This window comes from Mastacembelus armatus, chromosome 17 (genome assembly GCF_900324485.2).
Source record: "Mastacembelus armatus chromosome 17, fMasArm1.2, whole genome shotgun sequence".
NCBI lineage: Eukaryota > Metazoa > Chordata > Actinopteri > Synbranchiformes > Mastacembelidae > Mastacembelus > Mastacembelus armatus.
The window spans coordinates 1,386,249-1,413,037 of NC_046649.1; the positions used below are offsets into that span (position 1 = coordinate 1,386,249).

The following is a 26,789-nucleotide window of genomic DNA, read 5'->3' on the forward strand; positions in this document are numbered from 1 at the left end:
TGGTTCCCGTCTTCTTGGTTTGTGGTGCACAATTTTGTTATTCTTTTGCTGTGTTTTGGGTGGTTTTCTTTATTTTAGTACAGCTTCTCTTTGGTCTTTATTCCCCCACGGCTGAGCCTTGTCTCCTGGGATTGATTTGGGTGAGAGGGTGTAGATGTGTTGGGGGAAGGGGTCTTGTTGAGGGTTATCCTTTTTCTCAATTTGTTTATTAATAAAGTCATTTAATGGTTATGTGTTAGTGACCTCTGACTGTTTACTGTGAATTGGAACATGGTCTATTGTCCCAATTTGTAGAGCTTATATGTGTGCCTTTTTATATCTTTTCTCCAGTTAGATTCCCCAGGTGGGATTCCTGGGATGGCGTTGTCCAAATCGTAGTGCTATTCATCGCTCCCCACCACGCCACACACTTATTATTGATAGTAGGTTTTGCCTTCTTAACCACTGGGTCTGAACAGGAGCGTGTCATGACGTCCTTTTTCAGATTCCAGAGCAAGAATCTTCATTTGTAACACTGATTTCCTGAAGATATATCCATCAGTTTTGGCACAATGTGTTTTCTTTTCCAGTCGTTGAAAAATCAACGGTCCATGGTTGTAGTCACTCAATAGGCCAGATTAGTTATTAGCAAAAACAAAATCTCACTAAAATTTCAAGGCCAGTTAAAAGAGGGTAAAATAATGTTAAAACGTGTATCATAAAATCATTGGATAAAAAATGAAAAGGATTAAAAACCAAGAAAAGATGGCAGAAGCAGGAGCTACCAGAAAAGCATCTGCACTCTTCAGAAGCAGGAGGTAGTATATCTGACAGTAGAACAAAACGAAATAATAGGAGTCACCCCCAAGGGACCTTTTCAGTCTAGACAATCTTATTGGACCTAACATTGCCATCCCCAAGCCATACATGTATTTATAAAGACAGCTTAAATTTGGCTATCAAGATGTGAAATGAGCCTGACATGTTACAGGTGAAGCCTATGTTCTAGGGTGGATAGAACACAGGTCTGAAAGGCTTTATAATTTTTATGTTGCTGTAAAACTAAAGATCACAAAGTGTTAAAAAACATGACAATATAACGATGAAATCGCACGCACCATTGATTTTTATGTAATTCTAATATATGTCCTATCGTCCTTCTGTATTACTTGCTTTAAACTTGGAAGAGGTCAACAGACGAAAATCCTAAAAAAAAAAACAAATTCAGACCAGGGCGTGACCTGAGCACAGTTAGATCCAGTCTTAACAGACTAAACCAACCAAACTGCAGCTGACCAGAACAGACCCAATGTGGTTCAGGGGCGGGTCTTAGATTAAAATTAGCACGTGAGTTTAACGTGTGTGGTTTCCAACTTACCATGAGAGAGGGCCGAGGAGGCCTAACTGGTCGTACTGGCTCTGTTACTAGATTCACCTGTCTTCTGTCCAGGGGCTCTAGGTCATCAGCTACATCAGGACAACCAATATATCCTCCAGACCTAAACAATGAACCCAAGTCACCTTCTAGCAAGTTGTGTCTGGTGGAAGCATTGGATGTATCCAGGACCTGGCTGGAAGACAGGTTGCTGACAGTCATGTCAGTAGTACTGGCATTTGTGGTACTGGTAGTGCAGACACTAGTGTTACTGAGTTCGAGCAGGTCTTCTGATGCCATATCACTGTCTGAACTGTTACTGGTGGGACTGATAAATTGGTTGTCATTTGCTTCAAGGCAACCTCCTTTGCTCAACAAGTCCAGCACCTCCTGATTGTCATGGCTATCTACGTCTAGCAATTCCTGTTTTTCATTGCTACCAAGCTGCAGGAATTCCTGGTTGTTGTGGCTACTTGATGTTAGCACTTCCAGATTTTCTTTTTGACCAAAATCCAGCATTTCTTGGTTGCTGTGGTTATGTAACATCAGCACTTCTTGATCTTCAGGAGAGGAGAAATCCAGTAGTTCCAGATTGTTGTGGTTACAAGGTTTCAGCACTTCGTGGTTACCATAGTGACAGTGTTCTTGTAGTTCCCCATTGCCGATGTTGCAAAAGGGCTCCACCACTTCCTGGTTGTCATGAGTACAGAGATCCAGTAAGTCTTGGTTTTCATTGCTGACTAACTCCCTGGTACCAAGGCAAGAAGGTTCCAACAGTTCCTGGTTATTGTGGGGACAATCTTTAAACACTTCTTGGTTTTCATGGTTATGAGGTTCTAGTACTTCCTGGTTGCTACAGAGATTTACTTGCTCATTGTTATCACAGGTGCAAAGGTTCATTACTTCCTGATTATCATGGCTACAGATGTCCAGTACCTCCTGGTTCTCTTCGTCAGGGCTGAGTTTAAAGCCATAAGGGTCAGAGTCCCGCACCAACTGGGAGGAAGAAATGTCAAACCCATAAGGATCAAAGTTCAGTTGATTTGGTTGAAAAGAGGAGGGATCATGGTCAAAGGTCAAATCATTCTCAGTGGGTTCTGGGCTAGGTTCAGCTTCATCGAGATCTAAAAGGGTGTGACTAGAATGTTGTGGACTGAGTTTAAAACCATATGGATCAAAGGAAGACTGACTGGTTGGTCCATAGCTTAACTCAAAGCTTAGCTCTCTGATCTGATCTGAGTCAGGCTGGATTAGGAGGTTTTGGGAGTCTACCAAGTTTTGGGGAGCTGGAAGGTTTTGTGGTTCCTCTTTAATTTTGCTGACCAATTCTGTTCCATGCCTGGTGGTACCAAAAGGGCACAGAATCTGCTCAGTGTCATCTGCCCAAGAAAGTTCCAGCAAAATCATGTCGCCAAGCTCACAGACCACCTGAGCTGAACCAGAACTCATACCTAGAGGAAGACAACAATAAGAGATCAAAGCTAGAAGTATCATGGACATTCTTCATGGACAAGACATTTAGACAATCTGAAAAGGTAAAAAAATATTTTAAAATAACACAAATTTCAAAAAGTTCAACAATATATTTTGAAGGTACAATCAGACTAAAAACATACAGATTTTAGAGGCACTGAAACACCTGAGTGGACAGAATCCTAACTTGACTGGCTCAAATTGATGCAAACATGGGTTGGAAAAATTTCAACAATTTGTACTTATTCCAAGGCTTACTGACTAATCATCTTGAATGTCAAAAAGAAGGAGAAAAGCAACAGAAAGGACCAAAACTCAATAACGTGAAAAACTCACATATTGTTTCCAGTGATTGCAAACAAAAAGTTTCATCCACTTAGTTAGAAGAACCTTAAAATGCTTTTATTCCATGCTTCTGTTCTTCCTTGGCCCAAGGAGAACTTTCTATTAAACTATAAATGGGTTGGTAGTTTTATTGACTGGCATACATTGGACTGAGGAGAAATTAGAAGGAATTGTAAAAATTCAATTTAACCCTCTGGAGTCTGAGGGGTTTTGAGGCCCTGGACAAATTTTGATATGCCCTGACATTTGTGCTTTTTTCAGTTGCTTTTAAACATATTAATTGCTTAAGTCTGATAACACTGTAATCAACACAAACTGGGCTACAATATGTGAGCAGCAGGTTTATACATGATTGTCTTTTTGAGAAAACAGTGTTTATGCATGGTTAGTGAAAAACTAAAATTTTTTACTCACTGAAATAAGACCATAAAACACAAACAGAACATTGGTTCACAAGACTTTGGAGACCTGCATCTTGTAGGCTAAAGTGTTTACTTCAGAATGATCTAAAAGTCATCTTTTTCACTCATTCACAGTAAACAATACACTGATTTAAATTTTCTAAGACACTTTTTGTTCAGAAAGGCCATATGCAAGAAGGTGCATCTGAGGATGAATAGTCATGTGATTTACCTGAGAAGACAAAAGACAAGACAAAAGACTCAACGACCAGACAATGACGTGCATAATGAGCCTTTCAGTCAATGTGGCTGAGAGGGGATTAGTGCAGCACAATACAATACAATGCGGAGCCAAACGTTCGTCATTTGAGTTAAAATCAGTGTTTTTACTCTGAGGACAAACTAAACTATTTGTCTCTGTGTGGAATATAAGAAGCTCTTCTTCACGTGAGTAACGCACCATCATCCAAACGCGCACAAAAAGTGAGTAAATTCTATGATGAAGTTTGACCTTTTATGTCATTTCTCGGGGGCGTGCACAGAATTACCTGGCTCACCTGAGATTATTTACATGTGAACAGTTAACAGAGTACAAGGCGGGATCGCATTACCTGTAATGAGGTGAGACAGGAGAAAATGGACTTCTTACGTTCATACGGATTAAATAAAAAGTGATGATTTGTTTTCGACTTGAATTGTTTCATTTCAAAGAAAACATTTCAATCTGTCTAGTCATATGTTTCTTATTTTTATGAAGTATTCGCTGAGATTCTGGTTGTTTTATTTACGTGTTTGTGAAGAGAGATGACACAGACAGAAAAGACAGAGAGCGCACCCTGTTGGCTTTCTTTATTTTAAAAAAGCCCAGCATTTTGTTATTATGAGGGTATACAACTAAAACTAGACCCTTTACAGATTTGAATGATATATTTCTTTTATCTGTACGTTCAAAATTAATGGAGTAATTTAAGTTTGTTTCTGCGTTATCAGGAGAAGATGCGTCAAAACGCGCTGCGCGTTTGTTGACCCCAGAGAGTTAACCCTCTGGGGTCTGAGGGGGTTTTTGGGGCCTGGACAAATTTTGACATGTCCTGACATTTGTGCTTTTTTCAGTGTTTTTTAAACATATTAATGTCTAAAGTCTAATAACACTGTAATCAGCACAAAATTGGCTACAATAATATGTGAGCTTCAAGTTTATACATTATTGTGTTTTTGAGAAAAAAGTGTTTATGCATGGCTAGTGAAAAACTACAATTTTTTACTCACTGAAATAAGACCATAAAACACAAACAGAACATTGGTTCACAAGACTTTGGAGACCAGCATGTTGTAGGCTAAAGTGTTTACTTCAGAGTGCTGTGAATGTCATCTTGTTCACACATTCACAGTAAACAATACACTGATTTAAATTTTCTAAGACACTTTTTGTCCAGAAAGGCCATATGCAAGAGGGTGTGTCTGAGGATGAATAGTCATGTGATTTACCTGAGAACACAAAAGACGCACTGAACGACCAGACAAAGGCGCGCATAATGAGCCTTTCAGTCAATGTAGATGGGACGGATTAGTGCTGTACAATACAACACAATGAGGAGCCAAACGATCCTCATTTGAGTTAAAATCAGTGTTTTTACTCTGAGGACAAGCTAAACTGTTTGTCTCTGTGTGGAATGTAAGGAGCGCCGCTTCACGTGCGTAACGCGCCATCATCCAAACGGGCCGAAAAAGTGAGTAAATTCTATGATGAAGTTTGATATTTTGTGTCATTTCTCGGGGGCGTGCACATATTTACCTGGTTCACCTGAGATTATTTACATGTGAACAGTGGACAGTGTACAAAGCGGGACCGCATTACCTGTAATGAGGTGAGACAGGAAAAAACGGACTTCTCCTTACGTTCATACGGATTAAATAAAAAGTGATGATTTGTTTTTGACTTGAATTGTTTCACTCAAAAGAAAACATTTCAAGCTTTCTAGCCATATAATTCTTATTTTTATGAGCCAAGTATTCGCTGAGATTCTGGTTGTTTTATTTACGCGTCTGTGAAGAGAAATGGCAGAGACAGAAAAGTCCGAGAGCGCACCCTGTCGGCTTTCTTTATTTAAAAAAAGCACAACGTTTTGTTGTTATTATGATGGTATACCACTAAAACTAGACCCTTTACAGATTTGAATGATATGCTTCTTTTATCTGTACGATCAGAATTGACGGAGTAATTTAAGTTTGTTTCGGCCTTATCAGAAAAAGATGCGTCAAAACGCGCCGGCGCGTGCGTCGACCCCAGAGGGTTAACCTGGCTTATTTTTGAAAAATGAGTCATGATTTGAATGTAAATTACCTTGTTCCAGACCAGTTGTTTTTTCAGTGGTAATCTTTCCACCCAAAGACAGAAGACCATTCTCTTCTATATCAGAGGGAGGGGAGACAGCGCCAAGGTCTACTTCATAACCACTAGGGTCTGATTCTACAGAAAACTGACCGTGGGACCTCCAGCTCTGCGTGGGCTCCAGCCCAGGATCCTCTGATGAACTCTGAATGGGTTGAAATCCATGAGACTCACTGACCACAGTGATGGCATCCAAGTCCTCTCGGCTGTAGCTGATCTCTATGTCACTGTCTTCATCAGGGAACTCGGATTCAAAGCACTGAGTTCCTGTTGAGGCCTTATTTTCAGTGCAGGAGAGACTGGTGTCTGCCTCATCGCAAACACTTCCTGCTCCCTCATCAATGCTGAAGTTCACATCTGGGAACAAAATATCTGCTGCAAAAGGGTTGCTGCCTTTGAAAGGGTCTGAAGTGAATCCATCTGGAAAACAGACATTACATTTATAAAATGTTAAAGGAAAGGAAAGGTGTGCAAGACAGTGGTGAGACCAGCAATGTTGTATGGTTTACAGACAGTAGCACTGAGAAAAAGACAGGAGGAAGAGCTGGAGGTAGCAGAGCTGAAGATGTTGAGGTTCTCTCTGGGAGTGACGAGGGTGGATAGGATCAGGAATGAGTACATCAGAGGGACAGCTCATGTTAGATGTTTTGGAGAAAAAGCCAGGGAAGGCAGATTGAGATTTTTTGGACCTGTTCAGAGGAGGGACAGTGAATACATTGGTAAAAGAATGCTGAGGTTAGAGCTGCCAGGAAGGAGGCCTAGAGGAAGACCAAAGAGGAGGTTCATGGATGTAGTGAAGGACATGAGGATAGTTGGTGAGGGTGTGGAGGATACAGAGGATAGGGTTAAATGGAAGAAGATGATTCGCTGTGGCGACCCCTGAAGGGAGCAGCTGAAAGGAAAAGAAGAAGACAGTTATAAAATGTCATATTCCTTTCGATTTCATTTAATAATTTTGATCATGTCATCTGGAAAAAACTGAAGAGATGAAACCAGTAACTTAACACTTAACAGATCTAGCAACGGTTGTGTCAGTACTAGAAAGAAAGTAAAACTAGTGTTGAAAGAAGTATTCACATCCCTTACTGAAGTAAAATAACATTGCCATAAAAAGTGATTGTCAGGGGTTACTCTGGAATAGGAGTCAAATGCAGTCAGCACACAGAACAGTGAGGCAAGAAGGTTCAGAATAGGTGAGTAGAGGCAGGCAAGAAACACAACATGAGGGGCAACATGTGACAAACACTAGCATAGTAGACAGGAGTCGAACACATTCCCAGAGATTTCCAACAACACACTTCTTCTTTCAGCTGCTCCCTTCAGGGGTCGCCACAGCGAATCATCTGCCTCCATTTAACCCTATCCTCTGTATCCTCCTCACCCACACCAACTATCCTCATGTCCCCCTTCACTACATCCAAGAACCTCCTCTTTGGTCTTTGGTCTGGACTGTTGACCCTAGGTACTTAAAATCCTCCACCTTCTTCACCTCTACTTCCTGTAACCTCACTGTTCTACTTGAGTCCTTGAGTCATTTACACACATGTACTCTGTTTTACTGCAGATAACCTTCATTCAAGGCACTCAAGGCACTTGAGACAGTTAACAGAGTACAAGGCGGGATCGCATTACCCGTAATGAGGTGAGACAGGAGAAAACGTACTTCTCCTTACGTTCATACGGATTAAATAAAAAGTGATGATTTGTTTTCGACTTGAATTGTTTCATTTCAAAGAAAACATTTCAAGCTGTCTAGTCATATGTTTCTTATTTTTATGAGGCAAGTATTCGCTGAGATTATGGTTGTTTTATTTACGTGTTTGTGAAGAGAGATGACAGAGACAGAAAAGGCCGAGAGCGCACCCTGTCGGCTTTCTTTATTTAAAAAAAGCACAACGTTTTGTTGTTATTATGATGGTATACCACTAAAACTAGACCCTTTACAGATTTGAATGATATATTTCTTTTATCTGTACGATCCGAATTGACGGAGTAATTTAAGTTTGTTTCGGCCTCATCAGGAAAAGATGCGTCAAAACGCGCCAGCGCATGCGTCGACCCCAGAGGGTTAATGCCTCACTTCATCCTTACTGATCTTTGCTACTTCCTGCTCCACAACAGTCACCTCTTCTACTCTGTGCTCTCTAACATTTTCCTCATTCATCAACTCTTCAAAGTATTCCTTCCATCTTTCTATCACACTTGTGGCACCTGTCAACACATTTCCATCCCTGTCCTTAATCACCCTAACCTGCTGCACATCCTTCCGATCTCTGTCTCTCTGCCTCGCCAACCTCTACAAATCCACCTCACCCTCCATAGTGCCCTTTGTTTCCCCTTTGCCACCTCTACCTTCACCTTATGTTGCAACTCCCTGTACTCCTGTCTGTTCTCTTCTGTCCTCTCAATGACCCACTTCTTCTTAGCTAACCTTTTCCTCTTAACACACTCCTGAACTTCCTCATTCCACCACCAAGTCTCCTTATCCGCTTTCCTCTTTCCAGATGACACACCAAGTACCCTCCTACCTGTCTCCCTGATCACTTTAGCTGTAGCTGTCCAGTCATCTGGAAGAACCTCCTGACCTCCCACAGCCTGTTTCAGCTCCTCCCTGAAAGTCACATAACACTCTTCTTTTTTCAACTTCCACCACTTGGTCCTCTGCTCTGCCCTTGTCCTCTTCATCTTCCTCACCACCAGAGTCATTCTACACACCACCATCCAATGCTGTCTGGCTACACTGTCCCCAGCCACTACTTTGCAGTCAATGATCTCTTTCAGGTTGGAATGTCTGCACAAGATGTAACCAACTTGTGTGCTCCTGCCTCCACTCTTATATGTCACCCTATGCTTCTCCCTTTTCTGGAAAAATGTGCTCACTACAGCCATTTCCATCCTTTTTGCGAAGTCTACCACCATCTGTCCTTCTGCATTCCTGTCCTGCATACCAACCATGCCCATCACTTCCTCAACACCTCACCAACATGTCCATTGAAGTCCAATCACCACTCTCTCACCACTAGGGATACCCTGAATCACCTCATCCATCTCCCGCCAGAATTTCTCCTTCTCTTCTAACTCACATCCTACCTCTGGGGCATAACCACTGACAACATTCAACATCACACCTTCAACTTCCAGCTTCAGACTCATCACCCTATCTGACACTCTTCACCTCCAGAACATTCCTAGCAAAATCCTCCTTCAGGATAACTGCTACTCCATTCCTCTTTCCATCCACACCATGATAAAACAGCTTGAACCCTGCTCCTAATCTATAAGCCTTGCTACCTTTCCACCTGGTCTCCTGAACACACAAGATATCCACCTTTCTTCTCTCCATCATATCAGCCAACTCTCTAGTTCCCCTGACAAAGTCCCTACATTCAAAGTCCCTACTAAGTCCTACACTCCTGCCCTTCCTCTTCTCTCTTTGCCTATGAACACGCTTTCCTCCTCTCCTTCTTTGACCAACAGTAGTCCAATTTCCACTGGCACCCTGTAGGTCAACAGCACCAGTGGCCGTCGTTAATAACCTGGGCCGTGACTGATCCGGTATGGCAGTCATATTTGTGATTCGCATGTTTGATTTGGCTTAAATTTTACGTCAGATGCCCTTCCTGACACAATCCCTTGCATTTACCCGGACTTGGGACCGGCACATGAAGACACTGGATTGCGCCTCCCTGTGGTTGCATTCCAATTACTGTACATGATAACTAAAACCATGACTAGTCACACTCTGTCACAAGCCCACTTCTCCTATCTGCTCCTGGTTAGTACCTCAGCTCACCTGCACCTCTGTGCTCTTGAACTCGTTTGGCCCACTATCTACTAGCTCAGTCATCCTATCCACTCAAATTCACAAGCTTTGTCTCCATGCACTGGAACCAGCCTGTTCGCCAAACCTACTCCTGGTTAGTAACTCTAACTCCTGGTAATGGAACGTTCCTGTCTCACACTGAGACTCTTGTTTCAGAAATCAGTCTTCCTCTTTCTGATATCTTGAGTCTTCTGCATGCAATCTACAGTCTACTTCATTCCTAGTTACCTCTCGGCTCTCAAGCCTCCGCTCCAGTCCCCTGTTTGCCTCTGTATCAGAACCACCTGTCACCTGAACTACTTCCCTCTGCTGGACCTGCTACTCTCTGCAGTCCACACTACCTTCTCAATCCTTTGTTTAGTAAAACTGAATGTTAGGCAGGAAAAGAAAACAAAGCATTCTTCTTTTGCATTGCCTAGCGTCCAGTCGAAAACTGACACATTTAATCTCCACAAAGAGCATGTCCAAGACGAGTAACGTTAGTGTATTATTACTCACCAGATGAGTCAGTGTTATGGAAGAGGTCTTCGTTAAAAAAGGCATCTACAAATCAAGGGAAAGGACAAATATAATCACTATAAATAACCAATGAAACTTAGGGTGTATTCACACCTGTGGCTCATTTGCTTTGTTCCAAATCATTGCATTTTTGGAGCAGTCGTGGCCTAATGGATAGGGAGTCGAACTTGTAACCCAAAAAGTCATAGGTTCGAGGCTCAGGTCCGGCAGGAATTGTCGGTGGGCGGAGTGAACAGGTAGCGCCCTGTCCACCCTCAATACCAATACCATTACTGAGATGAGACCCTTGAGCAAGGCACCGGACCCCCAACTGCTCCCCGGGCGTCGCAGCACCGGCTGCCCACTGCTCTGGGTGTATACTGTGGGAATTATTACCTTTATTACATTATAGCTTAAGGTATAAGGCATTATTATATTACCTTTATTACACTGTAGCTTAAGACATAAGGCATCATTATAGTTATACTTATGAAGCATTTGGTATGTGCAAAACAGTAGCAGCTTAGGGATGAACATGTTTACCAGTAATTGCAAGGTTTCTCACAGTGCAAGAAGTGAATTAGACATAACAACAGATAGGATGTGCCCGTTGCTTTTATTGTTGTACTATTTCTTGCAGGACAGGTTGACCTCTGCCTGGAGGCATAGCAACAGTGTTACACCAAGGCATCCCACCGTTCTCAACCTATGGGAGAAGAACACGCCAACTTCCTAAAGATTGCACATTTCACTCTGTAATATTATAATAAAGACAGGAGTCAGACTTCATGCCCTGACAGAAAGAGAGGGGGAGAGAAGTTATTGGCTAGGGAAAGTTTGACCCAGAGCTCTGTAACTGCTTTATTCAGTGTGTTTTATTAAATTTAATATTCGACCATATTCAACGCCTCCGATTCATCAATTAAACGAACACGCGAACTGAGGGAAGACAGTCCAGTTCCAACAATGTGCACGGTGTGTTTGTGTGTTCACTGCTGTGTGTGCGCACTTTGGGTGGTAATAGAATTTCCCCATTGTGGGACTAGTAAGGGAATTAAAGTTAAAGTTTCTTTTGGGTCATTTGTGTTCACAGGGTAACAGTCACAAGTGCTCCAAAGTTGTAAACAAATGTCACTTGTGAACCAACTATTCTCTCATTGGTCAGAAATCTTACTCGAAAGAAGAGTTTACCCAGGAATCCATTCAGACCATTTCAGAAGGTGGCGGTAATGCACCATTCATGGTTTACCAAGTGCCATATAAATAATAATGATAATAATAAATATAGCTGCAAGCGGCGATAAGCGGCCCTCGCCTCGAGCGGACCGCCTCCCCCGGCGCACCGCCCCCGCCAGTGACCCACGGCCGAAGCCGACCTCGAACCGCGCAGCCGACCTCGAACCGCGTCGCCGGCCGCCTCACCGGGAGCCCTTCGAACAATGGCATGAGTCCTATCTGGAAAGCCGAGGCTGAGGATTTTCTCCCGGTCAACGTGCGCTTTAGAGACAAACGGCGAACCACCTCACATCTCCACGGTAAGAACAGCACCAGTTGAAAGCACAGCTGCACATTTCCAGATGTACCGAGACACAAAAACACACAGACACATATAAATACATCAACAAACATATTCAGCTGCACAATCCGTTGCACACACCCGTGGACACACGCAGACCAGCAAACCGACACATTTATCATTGTAAATGTTCATTTGACTGGACGCAGAATTCAGACCACATACAGCCACACATACGGACACACATAAAGGCAGGAGCAAGAGCAGCAGACATTCATTCAGCATTGCACCTTTAAGTTTAAAACATCCAATGCTGATTGATCGTCATTGCCACAGAAACAGTGTGGAAAATAGAGCTATACTGCCACCTGATGGCAGAACTGAGGATGTGCTCCCAAACAACACTCAAGTCAAGTCTGTTGATTCATTGCAACAGAAACAGTGTGGAAAATAGAGCTCTACTGCCACCTGATGGCAGAACTGAGGATGTGCTCCCAAACAACACAAGTCAAGTTTGTTGATTAAAAGCCAGCTCAAGCTTTCTTCCTTCAATATTATAGATGGTTTTGGCACTCCTAAAACAGGAGCCGAGCTTGGCTTGATACAGTTTTCCACAAACGCTCACTGACAGTGCACCAGTTGTGCAGAGGCCACAGTACAGATCAAAAGCTCACATTTGTCACAACATCACAGTGAAAAGAGTATTGTCTCTCAGAAAACACAAGATTTATTCAACGCCAAAGTCAAACTGTGGATCCAGTCACCTCACTGGGAGCCTTTTAAGTGAGTGGACAATTTGCACCTGGAAAGGTGAGGTGTGTGGGATTTCAACTGCTGCAGAGGTCACGTCTCTGCGGCCACAGTGATACAGGCACATACAGACACACAGAAATGCAGGACGGCAGCAGCATTAGACATTTATTTAGTTATATCCCCTTTAAGTTTAAAGCTCTCATTGAAAAACAATGGAGGCTGTCTGCCATCACCACAGCAATAGGATGTAAAATAGAGCATGGCTCTCATTGGCTTTTTTGATTGGGATCCTCTAAAGGATTTGTCTGCAAAATCTGGTACAGTTTTGACAAACTAAAATGTGGCTCTCCATTCAAACTTGAAAGCCCTTACAAAGGGGGCGCCACTGCGCCTATTGTGACTTTGATCGGTCACGTGGGTTTAGGCCTGCGAGGAGTGTAAGTGATTAAAATTTGACAACACAGCAACTGCAGATATTGCTACAGCATTTGCATCTTTAAGTGTAAAACTCCCATAGGAAATGAATGGTGGATGTCTGTCATCTCCAAGGCAACAGCGTGGCAAATAGAACATGGCTCTCATTGGCTTTTTTGCTCAGAATGCCCTAAAGGATTCTTCAAGTTCGAGGTCAGCAAAATCAACAAAATCAATGACCTCAAGATAAACTTCCAGCTGGTGGACTTCCTGTTGGTCACACGACCTCGACAACATAAGCTTTTTTGCTTGGCCTGACATGAAGAAGAGATGTGCCAGATTTGGTGACTGTACAATGAAAAAACTGTCAGAGGAGCTCCCATAGGCGCAATGCATTTTCACCTTTGTCGGGGGCGCTGTAGAGCCTTTTGAGGTCGTTTATGAAACCCATAAAATATCAAATTTTCACGCGATTCTGAGGGGCCTGCAAATTTTGGTGAGTTTTCACACACATTCAGGGGATCAAATTTGAGGGAGTTGCGGAACGTGAAGAATAATAACGAAAAAAAAAAAAAAAAGAAAAATCCTAACAATTTCCAGGCCCACGGCCACCTGCCAATCATAATATATACATTTTCTGAAAGGTCTAACGCCCAGTAACGTCATGGTGGAGTGCGGGTAGACACTAGACGATGCCTGAAACCGCCCCCCCCCCCGCTTATTCGTCCCTTGCCCATTCAGCAATTATAATAGTCCCTGCGCTGGGACCTCGGTCCTTGCTTGGGCCTAATAAGAATATTCCTAACGATTTCCAGGCCCACGGCCACCTGTTAATCATAATATATACATTTTCGGAAAGGTCTCGCGCAGTCCCACGTCATGGTGGGGTGTGGGTAAGTCCTCCATGATACCTGGGGGGACCCCTTGCAGTTTTGCACTCCTGGCTCATTGAGCGATTACAATAGGCCCTGCACTGTCAGTGCGCTCGGGCCTAAAAAAAAAAAAAAAAATCCTAAAAATTTCCAGGCCCACGACCACCTGTCAATCATTACATATACATATTCTGAAAGGTCTAACGCCCAGTAATGTCATGGTGGGGTGCGGGCAGACGGTAGATGATGCCTGAAGCCGCCCCCCAATAACCTTGGAGTTATTTTTGACCAGGACATGTCCTTTAACTCACACATAAAACAAATCTCTAGAACTGCCTTCTTTCACCTGCACAACATTGCCAAATTAGGAACATCCTGTCTCAAAATGATGCAGAAAAACTAGTCCATGCAATTGTGAACTCAACGCTAGATTACTGTAACTCATTACTACCTGGATGTCCCAGTATCTCCATAAAAAGCCTCCAGTTAATCCAGAATGCCGCAGCCAGAGTCCTGACAGGAACTAGCAAGACAGATCATATTTCTCCTATATTAGCTTCTCTTCATTGGCTCCCTGTAAAATATAGAATAGAATTTAAAATCCTTCTCCTCACATACAAATCCCTTCATGATCAAGCTCCTTCATACCTTAAAGACCTCATAGTACCATATTATCCCAATAGACCACTTCGCTCTCAGACTGCAGGTCTACTTGTGGTTCCCAGAGTTTCCAAAAGCAGAATGGGAGGCAGAGCCTTTAGCTATCAAGCTCCTCTCCTGTGGAAGCAGCTCCCAGTCTGGGTTCAGGAGGCAGACACTCTCTGTACTTTTAAGGCTAGACTTAAAACCTTCCTCTTTGACAAAGCGTTAGTTAGGGCTGGCTTCAGGCAACCCTGAACCTTCCCTTAGTTATGCTGCTATAGGCCTAGACTGTTCGAGGACCATCGGTGCACTGAGCTCCCCTACCCTAACCCCCCCACCTTCCCTTCCCTTCCCGTCTCTTCCTCTCCTCCCACCTCACATGTATATTCTACCATTGAATGTCACTAACCTTGTGCTCTCTCTCTCCTAGTTTGTGCTCTCTCCCTCTCTCTCTGTACCTTCTGCAGGTGTCCTTGGTCCTGGAGCTGTATATCGCTGATGTGCAGTTACTGGCCCCACCAACCTGCAGTGTCTATTTGTTGTTTATTGTTGCTGTTTTTTTTCTCTCTGCTCTATCCACTCACCCCAACCGGTCGGCAGATGGCCGCCCAAACTGAGCCCGGTTCTGCTGGAGGTTTTTTCTTCTGTTAAAGGGAGTTTTTCCTCTCCACTGTCGCCAAGTGCTTGCTCATAAGGGATTTGTTGGGTTTTTAGTTTTAGCTTTTGTAAAGTGCCTTGAGATGATTTGTATTGTGATTTGGCACTATACAAATAAAACTGAATTGAATTGAATTTTTGCTGCCTGATGTTATTAAAATAACAAGTAAAATGAAAATTGAACTGTGTTCAGTGAAGTGCTCAAAAATGTGGCAGACAAAATAAAGACCAGAGTACACTTGCTTTCATTATTTATTTCTCTATTAATTTCTATTAACACTTCTGTTAACAATATTTACACTGTACATGGTATTCACTGTTTTAGTAACTTGTGGTGTGCTCCATGTTTAATAGTAGTTTAGTAATAATAGTTTAATAGTAATAGTGATAGTAATAGTGTAATAGTTTAATAGTAATTTTTGACGAGATACATGAAACCTGATGTAACAGATTATAAATTTTACCTATTGCATCCAGTAGGCTGTATCCACAGAAGGTTCTGAAACAGCTCATGGCAGAAAGAGGGAGTACAAATTGGATTTTTTTTTAGCCTAGCGCAGGATTAAAACCACTGCATTCCTGACACAAAGTCACCACTAGGGCACCAAAAAAATATTGCTTTGTAAAAAAGTGTGAAACTCAAAATTGCTACATCTGTATCAACATATTCACAGTTTTAATTTGTACAAAGTACCAATGTTCAACCAATACTAAACTGCCAGAGGTGGTGAGGAAGTATGAAAATCTTTATAACACATCTTGTAAGGCAAACGAAGACACACAAAAACTCAAATTGTGGATAGAGGATACATTGTGTACGGAGGAGCGTGTCTGTCGTAAAACATGGCGATATCCGATATCTTATCTGCTGTATTGTAGTTTCTGTCAGATTCCCACAATGTTTAGCACGTGTGACGTAAGCTGCAGTGGGAGGGACCTCCCAGGAGTTCAGTAGTTGAGTTTTTCGTGGAATATGAAATGTTTTGGCACAGTTCATTCTTGCCACCTTAAGCAATTGAACAAATTTCTGTATGTATCAGGCTTTAGAGTTTAACACTGGCGAGTTTGCCAGTGGTTTGGTTTGGTTAGTGTAGTCCCTGACGGAGACAAAACAGGGCTACAGGTTTCCATTTACATTTAAGCGCAGTCATCAAAAGGTATTTACACCATCTCCATAGTAATGCATCCTTAAAGGGTAAGCAGTTTGTTGGCTACTTTTCTGACTGACAATAATAGTCAACAAATAACAAACTCAATCATCTAGCACTTCTGTCAGTAAAAATAGATTGTCTTAGTAGTATTGATTCTAAATTGATCATTGATCAGTTTGTTATATTTATTGAAGCACAGCTGATGTTATCACAATAAAAATATTTTCTGACAGAGCTATAACCCAGTCACCAAAAAGGAGCCTGATGTGGGTGTCTGTAGGTGTCTGCAGAGCCTAACACAAGAAGGATGTATATCTCCTTAGGTTGTGTGGGTTATACATACGGTCACTCTGGCACTGTGCGAAAGGGTCAGCTTGGTAGAAGTCCAGTTGCCTGAGAGAGTTTGGGTTGACAGTGAGCTCTTCCTTCTCTCTCTGTGTTTCCCCATTGCTCATCTCCACCTTCTCTGGGTCATCCTCTATGTCAGAGCTGCCCATCTGTTGAACATAACAACACAATGTTTACAGCGGGGAAATTAAGTATTTGACACATCAGCATTTTTACCAGTAAGGGGATTTCTAAGTGGGCTATTGACACACAATTTCCACCAGATGTAGCCATCAAGCCAAATATTGAATTCATACAAAGAAATCAGAACATTTAAGTATACAAGTTGAGTCATAATAAATAAAGTGAAATGACACAGGGAATAAGTATTGAACACACTTTAATACTTTGTAGAAAAGCCTTTGGTGATCGCCCCCTGTTGGTGTTGCTCTCCGGGTAAGTGAATCACTTTGTCTTGCAAGCGTATCGTGTTGTGTGTGTTGCATAGTTCGTCTACAGATTAGCAACAGACTAGCTATAGTTTAACACACCTAAAAACTAACTAAACTCTAAACAATTCATTAACTGCTACATTCCGTACTAGTCAAGTACCTTTCTATTTTGACCGGTATTTAGTGCTATTTCCTGACGTAGCGTTCGTTAGCCTACCGGTTAGCTTAGCTAGCTAGTTAGCTTAGCTAACATGGCCTCTCCCTCTCTCTCTCTCTTGCTCGGTGTGCCACATGTTTAGTTATTCCTCTGCCTCCTTTAGCGATAATGATACCTGTAATAAGTGCAAGGTTCTGTTAGCCTTGGAGGCGAGGATCACTGATTGGGAAGCGCGGCTCCGCACCTTCGAACAAAAGCCAGCTAGCCTAGCCCCGTTAGCTGGTGTGGAGCCACCGAGCTCAGGGTCTGTTAGCGGTCCAAGGGCAGCTCCGGAGCAGCCCGGAGAATTAGCCTGGGCGACGGTCCGACGGAAACGTACTCCTAAGCAGAAGCCCACGGCTGTTCACGTTTCTAATAGATTTTCCCCGCTCAGCGACACACCCGCTGAGAAACCGACTCTGATAATTGGCGATTCCATAGTCAGGAACGTGAAAATAGAGACACCAGCGACCATAGTCAAATGTATTCCTGGGGCCAGAGCGGGCGACATCGAGTCAAATCTGAAGCTGCTGGCTAAGGCTAATCGTAAATATGGGAAAATTGTTATTCACGTCGGCAGCAATGACACCCGATTACGCCAATCGGAGGTCACTAAAATTAATGTTGAGTTGGTGTGTAACTTTGCTAAATTAATGTCGGACTCTGGACCCCTCCCCAATCTGACCAGCGATGACATGTTTAGCCGCATGTCGTCGTTGGCTGTCTAGGTGGTGTCCAGCAAACGATGTGGGCTTCATAGACAATTGGGCCACTTTCTGGGGAAAACCCGGTCTGGTAGCGAGAGACGGCATCCATCCCACTTTGAATGGTGCAGCTCTCATCTCTAGAAATTTAGCCGAGTTTATTAGCCGACCTAAAGCCTGACAATCCAGGGTGGGGACCGGGATGCAGAGACTCAGTCTAAAACGCCTCTCTGCAGTTTCCTTAGAGCCGCCGCCCCCTTCAAACCACATAGAGACTGTGTCTGCCCCTCGAACATATAAATCAAATAAATCAGAAGTTAACAGAAGAGGAGTTATTCATAAAAACTTAATAAAAATTAAGACCACTCCTCTTATTGAACAGAAAAACAGAACTGTCAAATGTGGACTATTAAATATTAGGTGTCTTTCATCTAAATCTCTGTTAGTAAATGATTTGATAACTGATCACCAAATTGACCTACTTTATCTTACTGAAACCTCGTTACAGCAGGATGAATATGTCAGTCTGAATGAATCAACCCCCCTCAGTCATAAAAATTATCATGTTCCTCGAAGCACAGGTCGAGGTGGAGGAGTAGCTGCAATCTTCCACTCAAACTTATTATTAAACTTTCATCCTCAGAACAGTTATAACTCATTTGAGAGCCTCACTCTTAGTCTCTCACATACAAACTGGAAAACACAAAAACCAGTTCTACTTGTCATTGTGTACCGTCCACCTGTCCCTTACTCAGAGTTTTTAACCGAATTCCCTGACTTCCTGTCTGATTTAGTGCTTAGATCAGATAAAGTTATTATAGTGGGAGATTTTAACATTCATGTAGATGTTGAAAATAACAGCCTCAGCATTGCATTTAATTCTATATTAGATTCAATTGGTTTCATTCAAAATGTTAATAAACCCACCCACTGTTTCAATCACACCCTTGATCTTGTTCTGACCTATGGCATCGAAATTGAACATCTAATAGTTTTTCCCCCAAATCCTGTTTTGTCAGATCATTCTTTAATAACTTTTGAATTTAAAATGATGGATCATGCAGCGTTTGGAAGAACATTCCACTACCGCAGATGTTTATCCGACAACGCTGTTAATAAATTTAAGAAAATGATTCCATCTTTATTTACATCTATGCCAAGTATAAACATAGTGGAGGGCAGTTGCTTCAATCCCACTCCCTACCAAATTGATCATGTTGTTGACAGCGCTGTAACCTCACTGCGTGAAATGCTTGATTCTGTAGCCCCTCTGAAAAAGAAGCTAGTGAATCAGAGAAGACTAGCCCCATGGTATAATTTACATATTCGTACCTTAAAGCAGGCATCACGAAGGCTGGAAAGGAAGTGGCGTTCCACAAACTTAGAGGAAATTTTTCTAGCCTGGAAAAACAGTCTATTAACATATAAAAAAGCTCTCCGTAAAGCCAGAACTGCATACTATTCATCAAAAAAAAAAAAAAGAAAACAAAGAAAAAAAAAGAAAATAAGAACAATCCCAGGTTTCTTTTCAGCACTGGAGCCAGGCTGACAAAAAGTCACAGCTCTGTTGAGCCCAGTGTTCCCTTAGTTCTCAGCAGTGATGAATTTATGAGTTTCTTTACAAATAAAATCACAACTATTAGAGATAAAATTCAGCAGATGCTTCCTATACCTGCAATAAATTAATCTTCTACTACAGTAGCTCTTGAATCATCTGTAGGACCTCAGTTATGTCTAGACTGCTTCTCTCCCATAGATCTCTCTGAATTTACATCAGTAGTTGCTTCATCGAAATCATCAACGTGTCTCTTAGACCCCATCCCGACTAGACTGCTTAAAGACACCCTGCCATTAATCAACTAATCTTTATTGGACTTGGTAAATTTATCTCTAGTATCAGGCTACGTACCACAGGCCTTTAAGACTGCAGTAATCAAACCTTTACTCAAAAAGCCTAGTCTTGATCCAGGAGTCTTGGCTAATTATAGACCAATATCCAACCTGCCATTTATTTCTAAAATCCTAGAAAAAGCTGTTGCTAAGCAGCTATCAGACCACTTACACAGGAATGAACTATTTGAAGATTTTCAATCAGGATTTAGAGCACATCATAGTACAGAAACAGCACTGTTGAAAGTTACCAACGATCTTCTCTTAGCCTCAGATAATGGCCTTGTTTCAATACTTGTCCTCCTAGACCTTAGTGCAGCATTCGACACCATTGACCACAACATCTTATTACAGAGACTGGAGCATGTGATTGGTATCAGAGGAACACCGTTAAAGTGGTTCCAATCCTATATATCGGACAGATTCCAGTTTGTTCATGTTCATGATGAACCTTCCACACGAACAAAAGTTAGTTATGGAGTTCCACAAGGCTCTGTGCTAGGACAGATTCTGTTCACCCTGTACATGCTTCCTTTAGGATATGTCATTAGGAAGCACTCTATTAATTACCACTGCTATGCAGATGACACTCAGTTATATCTATCTATTAAACCTGTTAACACAAACCAGTTAACCAGACTTCAAGCCTGTCTAACAGACATAAAGGCCTGGATGACCAGTAACTTTTTACTTTTAAACTCAGAGAAAACAGAAGTCATTATATTTGGGCCTAAAAATCTCAGAAATAACTTTTCTCAAATAATAGCTACTCTAGATGGCATAACCCTGGCCTCTAGCACTACTGTAAAAAACCTTGGAGTTATTTTTGACCAGGACATGTCCTTTAACTCACACATAAAACAAATCTCTAGAACTGCATTCTTTCACCTGCGCAACATTTCCAAAATTAGGAACATCCTGTCTCAAAATGATGCAGAAAAACTAGTCCATGCATTTGTTACCTCAAGGCTAGATTACTGTAACTCATTACTATCTGGATGTCCCAATATCTCCATAAAAAGCCTCCAATTAATCCAGAATGCCGCTGCCAGAGTCCTGACAGGAACTAGCAGGAGAGATCATATTTCTCCTATATTGGCTTCTCTTCATTGGCTCCCTGTAAAATAAAGAATAGAATTTAAAATCCTTCTTCTCACATACAAATCCCTTCATAATCAAGCTCCTTCATACCTTAAAGACCTCATAGTACCATATTATCCCAATAGACCACTTCGCTCTCAGAGTGCAGGTCTACTTGTGGTTCCCAGAGTTTCCAAAAGCAGAATGGGAGGCAGAGCCTTTAGTTATCAAGCTCCTCTCCTATGGAACCAGCTCCCAGCCTGGGTTCAGGAGGGAGACACTCTCTATACTTTTAAGGCTAGACTTAAAACCTTCCTCTTTGACAAAGCGTATAGTTAGGGCTGGCTTCAGGCAACCCTGAACCATCCCTTAGTTATGCTGCTATAGGCCTAGACTGCCCGAGGACCATCGGTGCACTGAGTTCCCCTACCTAACCCCCCCCCCTTCCCTTCCCCTCCCCTCTCTTCTCTCCTCCCACCTCATGTATATTCCACCATTGAATCTTACTAACCTTGTGCTCTCTCTCTCCCCTAGTTTGTGCTCTCTCCCTCTCTCTCTGTTCTCTCTGTACCTTCTGCAGGTGTCCCTGGTCCTGGAGCTGTATATCGCTGATGTGCAGTTACTGGTCCCACCAACCTGCAGTGTCTATTTGTTGTTTATTGTTGCTGTTCTTTTCTCTCTGCTCTATCCACTCACCCCAACCGATCGAGGCAGATGGCCCCCCAAACTGAGCCCGGTTCTGCTGGAGGTTTTTTCTTCCGTTAAAGGGAGTTTTTCCTCTCCACTGTCGCCAAGTGCTTGCTCATAAGGGATTTGTTGGGTTTTTAGTTTTAGTTTTTGTAAAGTGCCTTGAGATGATTTGTATTGTGATTTGGCGCTATACAAATAAAATTGAATTGAATTGAATTGAATTGAATTGAATCACAGCTTCTAGACGCCTCTTGTATGGAGAGACCAGTCGTCTGCATTGCTCAGGAGTGATTCTGATCCATTCTTCCACACAAATGGTCTTTAAATCTTGAAGGTTCCTTGGGCCTCTTTTATGAACTTTGATCTTTAGTTCTCTCCACAGATTTTCTATGGGATTTAGGTCAGGTGATTGACTGGGCCATTCAAGCAACTTGATTTTCTTTCTTTGAAACCACTTCATTGTTTCCTTGGCCTTGTGTTTGGCAGTGCCATTTCTTCTCCAAACATGGTGTGTAGAATGACTGCCAAAAAATTCAATTTTGCTTTCATCTGACCATACTATAGTCTCCCAATAATCCACAGCCTTCTCCAAATGCTCTTTTGCAAACTTCAACCGAGCCTCAACATGCTTTTTGTTCAGCAGTGGAGTCTTACGTGGTGAGCGTGCATAGATGCCATGGCGGTTCAGTGCATGGCTTATAGTTTTCTTTGAAACAACAGTACCTGCTGATGCAAGGTCTTCCTGAAGTTCTGCCCGAGTGGTTCTTGGGTCTTGGAGAACTCTCCTGATTATTCTTTGGACTCCTCGGACAGGGATCTTACGTGGAGCACCTGATCGTGGCCGGTTTATGGTGAACTGATGCTCTTTCCATTTCCGGTTAATGGCCCCCACAGTGCTCACAGTAACATTCAGCATTCTGGAAATGCGCCTATAACCATTCCCATCAAAATGCTTTTCAACGATAAGATTACGAAGATCTTGAGAGAGTTCTTTGCTTTTACCCATCATGAAGTCTTTCCTGTGTGCCTCCTGGGTAATGAGAAGCCTTTATAGGCCATCAATTAGGACTAAAGCAGCTGATATCAATTAGTACTGATAGGGGGCAAAGTTTCTTTCTCAATACTGACAGATTTCAGGTGATCTCCTGGCTTTCTATGCCATTTTGCACCTTCTTATCTTCATGTGTTCAATACTTATTCCCTGTGTCATTTCACTTTATTTATTATGACTCAACTTGTATACTTAAATGTTCTGATTTCTTTGTATGAATTCAATATTTGGCTTGATGGCTACATCTGGTGGAAATTGTGTGTCAATAGCCCACTTAGAAATCCCCTTACTGATAAAAATGCTGATGTGTCAAATACTTATTTTCCCCGCTGTATATCCCAAACCAAGGAGGATATATTTTTATGAAAGGTGACTACTACAGGTTGGTATCCCTATAGTAAATTGTAATTCATAATATCTGGTAATCAATTTTAGTCTGCAAACCAGCCAAAGTTATTTTGTTATAGACGCTGCTCCAGTAGTTAATTAATTCACTCTTGTGCATGATGTGAGCTGTTTTATGAAAATGAAAGTACCTTTGGTGAGCTGGTCTCGCTGTTGTCTGCTTCTTCCCTAGTGCGTGCTAGATTATTGCAGAAAGATGAGCTGCTGGCTTTCTGATAGTCATCCAAACAAAGAGACAAAGATTGTGAGAGTTGTATTACTACTGTTACTACTAAAGACATCAATAATGACTCCGTGCAGTCTCTACAAAAGTCCTCCCAGGGCTAAATGTTACCCTAAACCAAGACTGAGATTACCAAATTATTAGTAGGTAACTTCTAAAAATGTAACTGTGTGGGTCCAAAACAACATGCAGAGAATCTATTGTTTACTGTGTTTGCACTCATCATCTGTGATTTACCATTATGAGGTCAGCATAGGCAGGCAGTGATTGGCTCCTTCCCCATGGCCTAACACGGAGGGGATCATCTTCAGTGGTGTCTTCAGGAGATGCTGACACCTCAAGCTGGCTCTCTGTGATGACTGTACCTCCTGACAGAGAACACAGTGTATGTTCCTCCTGCAGATTGAGGAGTCACAAGGAGAACATGATAAATTTAGGTGACAAGACCGCACCTAGCAAAGAAATAAGATTTTCAATTTTGTTAATCTATGAATCAAATACAATACAATCAAATCAGTTTTGCATTGACTGAGCTCTTATTCTGCTGGTTAACCCTAACCCTTCATGTAATCATAGTTAACTTTTTCTGAACTAAAATATCATATTATTACATTTATCTACTGAAATAAATAAAAACATTAGCCATTAGCACATTCTAATCAGGAGAGAGCAAAGGTTCATTCTAATGAAATGCACACACGCATACAGTGGGTACGGAAAGTATTCAGACCCCTTCAGGTTTTCTTTTTTAATAAATTTGCAAAAAATTCTACATTTCTGGTTTTTTCTGTCAAGATGGGGTGCTGAGTGTACATTAATGAGAAATAAAATGAACTTTTTTGATTTTGGCAAATGGCTGCAATGACACAAAGAGTGAAAAATTTAAAGGGGTCTGAATACTTTCCGTACCCACTGTATATGCAAAGATGAACAGCCAACTCAGTACCTGGAGAATTTCTTCATAGGACTTCCTGATAGAGTCTTGCAGAGGAGTGTTTCTCTCTCCTGCCTCCTCCACCTTCTTCTTGGCCTGCTTTACCTCTTCTCTGAGTTTCTTTAGTCTCCATCTGGCTCTGGCAAGTTCTCTCTCATACTCCTCCACCTCGCTCTCCCTCTGGACCTCCTCTGCCTGCAGAGAGAGGATCTGGCAAAAAAAAAAAACAGTTAGTGGGTTACCACTTTAAAGAAAACAAACAAAAGCACCATGGCCTGTTATGCTGGAAGAGATACACAACTAACCACCTGATCAGCACAGGGAACTTATGTTTGGGTAAGAAATGCTGACTATGATGATTGCTTTTAACAGCAGCTGCTGCCACCGTGCTAACTGTTTGTTGACATTTTTATGACACTATTTTTTTAATCAATCATCTAACTGATCAAGTTTAAGATTTAGGAAGCCACATTTTAAACTGGCTGACAGAAATATTGTCACTAACTAGCTGTTAGCTAGTTGTCTGCTGGTTTTAATGGACCAGAGCCTCTTACCAAAAGGGAGGGACTGAAAGAGTTTATGTCCGGGATGAGAGGTATCGGCTGCGATTTTGGCTGCGCGACTCTAGTTACTGGAGATGTACAGCTCCTGGAGAGATGGGAGACTGCAGCTGATCACCTTCTTAGCAGAGTGGATGATACGCTGCAGCTTGGCCTTGTCCCTGGCTGTGGCTGCAGCAAACCAGACCATGATGGAGGATGTGAGAATAGATTCAATGATTGCAGTGTAGAAATTCACCATCTTTGAAGGGAGATGAAACTTCTGCCACAGGGAGTACATCTTCTGCTGAGCCTTCTTGGTGAGGGAGCTGATGTTCTGCTCCCAATTGAACTCCTGGGAGATGGAGGTGTCCAGGAAGCGGAAGGACTCGACAGAGGTCACTGGAGTGTCACAGAGGATAACAGGGCGGATCCACTACCATCTCCACTGTCTTGAGAGAGTTGAGCTCCAGGTTGTTCATGCTAAATCATGACACCAGACGGTCTATCTCACTCCTATAGGCTGACTCATCCCCACCAGATATAAAGCCAGTGAGGATGGTGTCGTCTGCAAACTTCAGGAGTTTGACTGGTGACCAGATGTGCAGCCAATGGTGTACAGGGAGAATAGCAGAGGAGAAAGGACACAGGGGGATCCAATGCTGATGGTGTGGGAGTCATAGACATACTTTTACAGCCTCACAAACTGTTGTTTGTCTGTCAGGAAGTCTGTGATCCACTGTATATGGAGTCAGGTACATTCAGCTAGGAGAGCTAGTCTCTGAGCAGAGCTGGGACAATCGTGTTGAATGCAGAGATGAAGTCCACAAACAGTATCCTGGTGTAGGATCCTGATGAGTCCAGATGCTGGGGCTTAAAATGGAGGGCCATGTTCACAGCGTCGTCCACAGATCTGTTGGCTCTGTAGGCAAACTTTAGGGGATCCAGGAGAGGGTCTGTGGTGTCCTTGAGGTAGGACAAAACAAGGTGCTCAAAAGACTTCATGACCACAGAAGTCAGGTCGATGGGTCTTGTAATCATTAAGTCCTGTGATCCTTGTCTTTTGGCTGAGGTCTTGAAGCAGGCTGACACGACAGGTCTCGAGTGAAATGTTAAAAATGTCTGTGAATACTGGGGACAGCTGATTCACCCAGTGCTTCAGAGTGGATGGGGAGACAGAGTCCGGGCCTGTTGCCTTGCGGTGGTTCAGTCGTTTAAAGTCTATTCTGTGGAGCTGTGTGGGTGATCGAGGTATGGAAATAGAAATGGGGCCGCTGCTGGTCAATGCCTGGTGGGGGGAGGAGTGGAGGAGGTCAGGACTGTCCCATTGTCTTTCAAAGTGGCGGTAGAACCCATTCAACCTGTTGGCCAGTTGCAGGCCATTCACAGAGTGGAGGGCTCTAGTCTTGTAATTGGTGAATTAGAATTACAAGACAAGACAAGAATTGCTGTTCCATTCTCTCACCATGTGGTGATTTAGCACTTCTCACCTCTGTCCTCACCCATACTCTGTCCCCACTTCTGAATGCAGCCTCTTTCTCTGACATAAGCACTCTGAGTTTAGCTGTGAACCAGGGTTTGTCATTGTTATAACTCACCCTGGTGCATGATGGAATGACGCTGTCCTCACAGAAGTAATGTAATGTAGTAATGTAGGACATCACAGTGTCTGTGTACTCATCCAGACTGTTGGTGGCAGACCTAAAAACATCCCAGTTTGTACAGTCCAAACACTCCTGAAGTTCCCCCACAGCCTCAGTGGTCCACTTCTTTGATGTCCTCACAACAGGTTTGCAGAGTTTTAATTTCTGCCTGTATGCAGGAATCAAATGCACCATGATGTGGTTGGACTGGCCCAGTGCAGCACAAGAGACAGCGTGATAAGCACTGTTGATGGTGGAGTACCAGTGGTTCAGTACGTTACCCTCTCTGGTTGGGCAAATAATAAACTGTATTTAGGCAGTTCGTGGGAAAGATGACCTTTGTTAAAGTCTCCTAGGACAATAA

At 42.6% G+C, this 26,789-nt stretch overlaps 1 protein-coding gene across 1 annotated transcript in view; it reads right to left on the minus strand.

The window, feature by feature from the left end:
- Positions 1 to 26,789, minus strand: part of LOC113134100 (uncharacterized) — a 67,893-nt gene that overhangs the window by 1,767 nt on the left and 39,337 nt on the right. Inside the window, exons 3-9 of the mRNA XM_026313337.1 lie at positions 24,256 to 24,453; positions 23,547 to 23,705; positions 23,218 to 23,298; positions 16,635 to 16,788; positions 10,287 to 10,331; positions 5,918 to 6,385; positions 1,358 to 2,805 (exon numbers count right to left, since the gene is read on the minus strand). Of these exons, the coding sequence (XP_026169122.1) occupies positions 1,358 to 2,805; positions 5,918 to 6,385; positions 10,287 to 10,331; positions 16,635 to 16,788; positions 23,218 to 23,298; positions 23,547 to 23,705; positions 24,256 to 24,453 (2,553 nt within the window). The remainder of the gene's footprint in view (positions 1 to 1,357; positions 2,806 to 5,917; positions 6,386 to 10,286; positions 10,332 to 16,634; positions 16,789 to 23,217; positions 23,299 to 23,546; positions 23,706 to 24,255; positions 24,454 to 26,789) is intronic.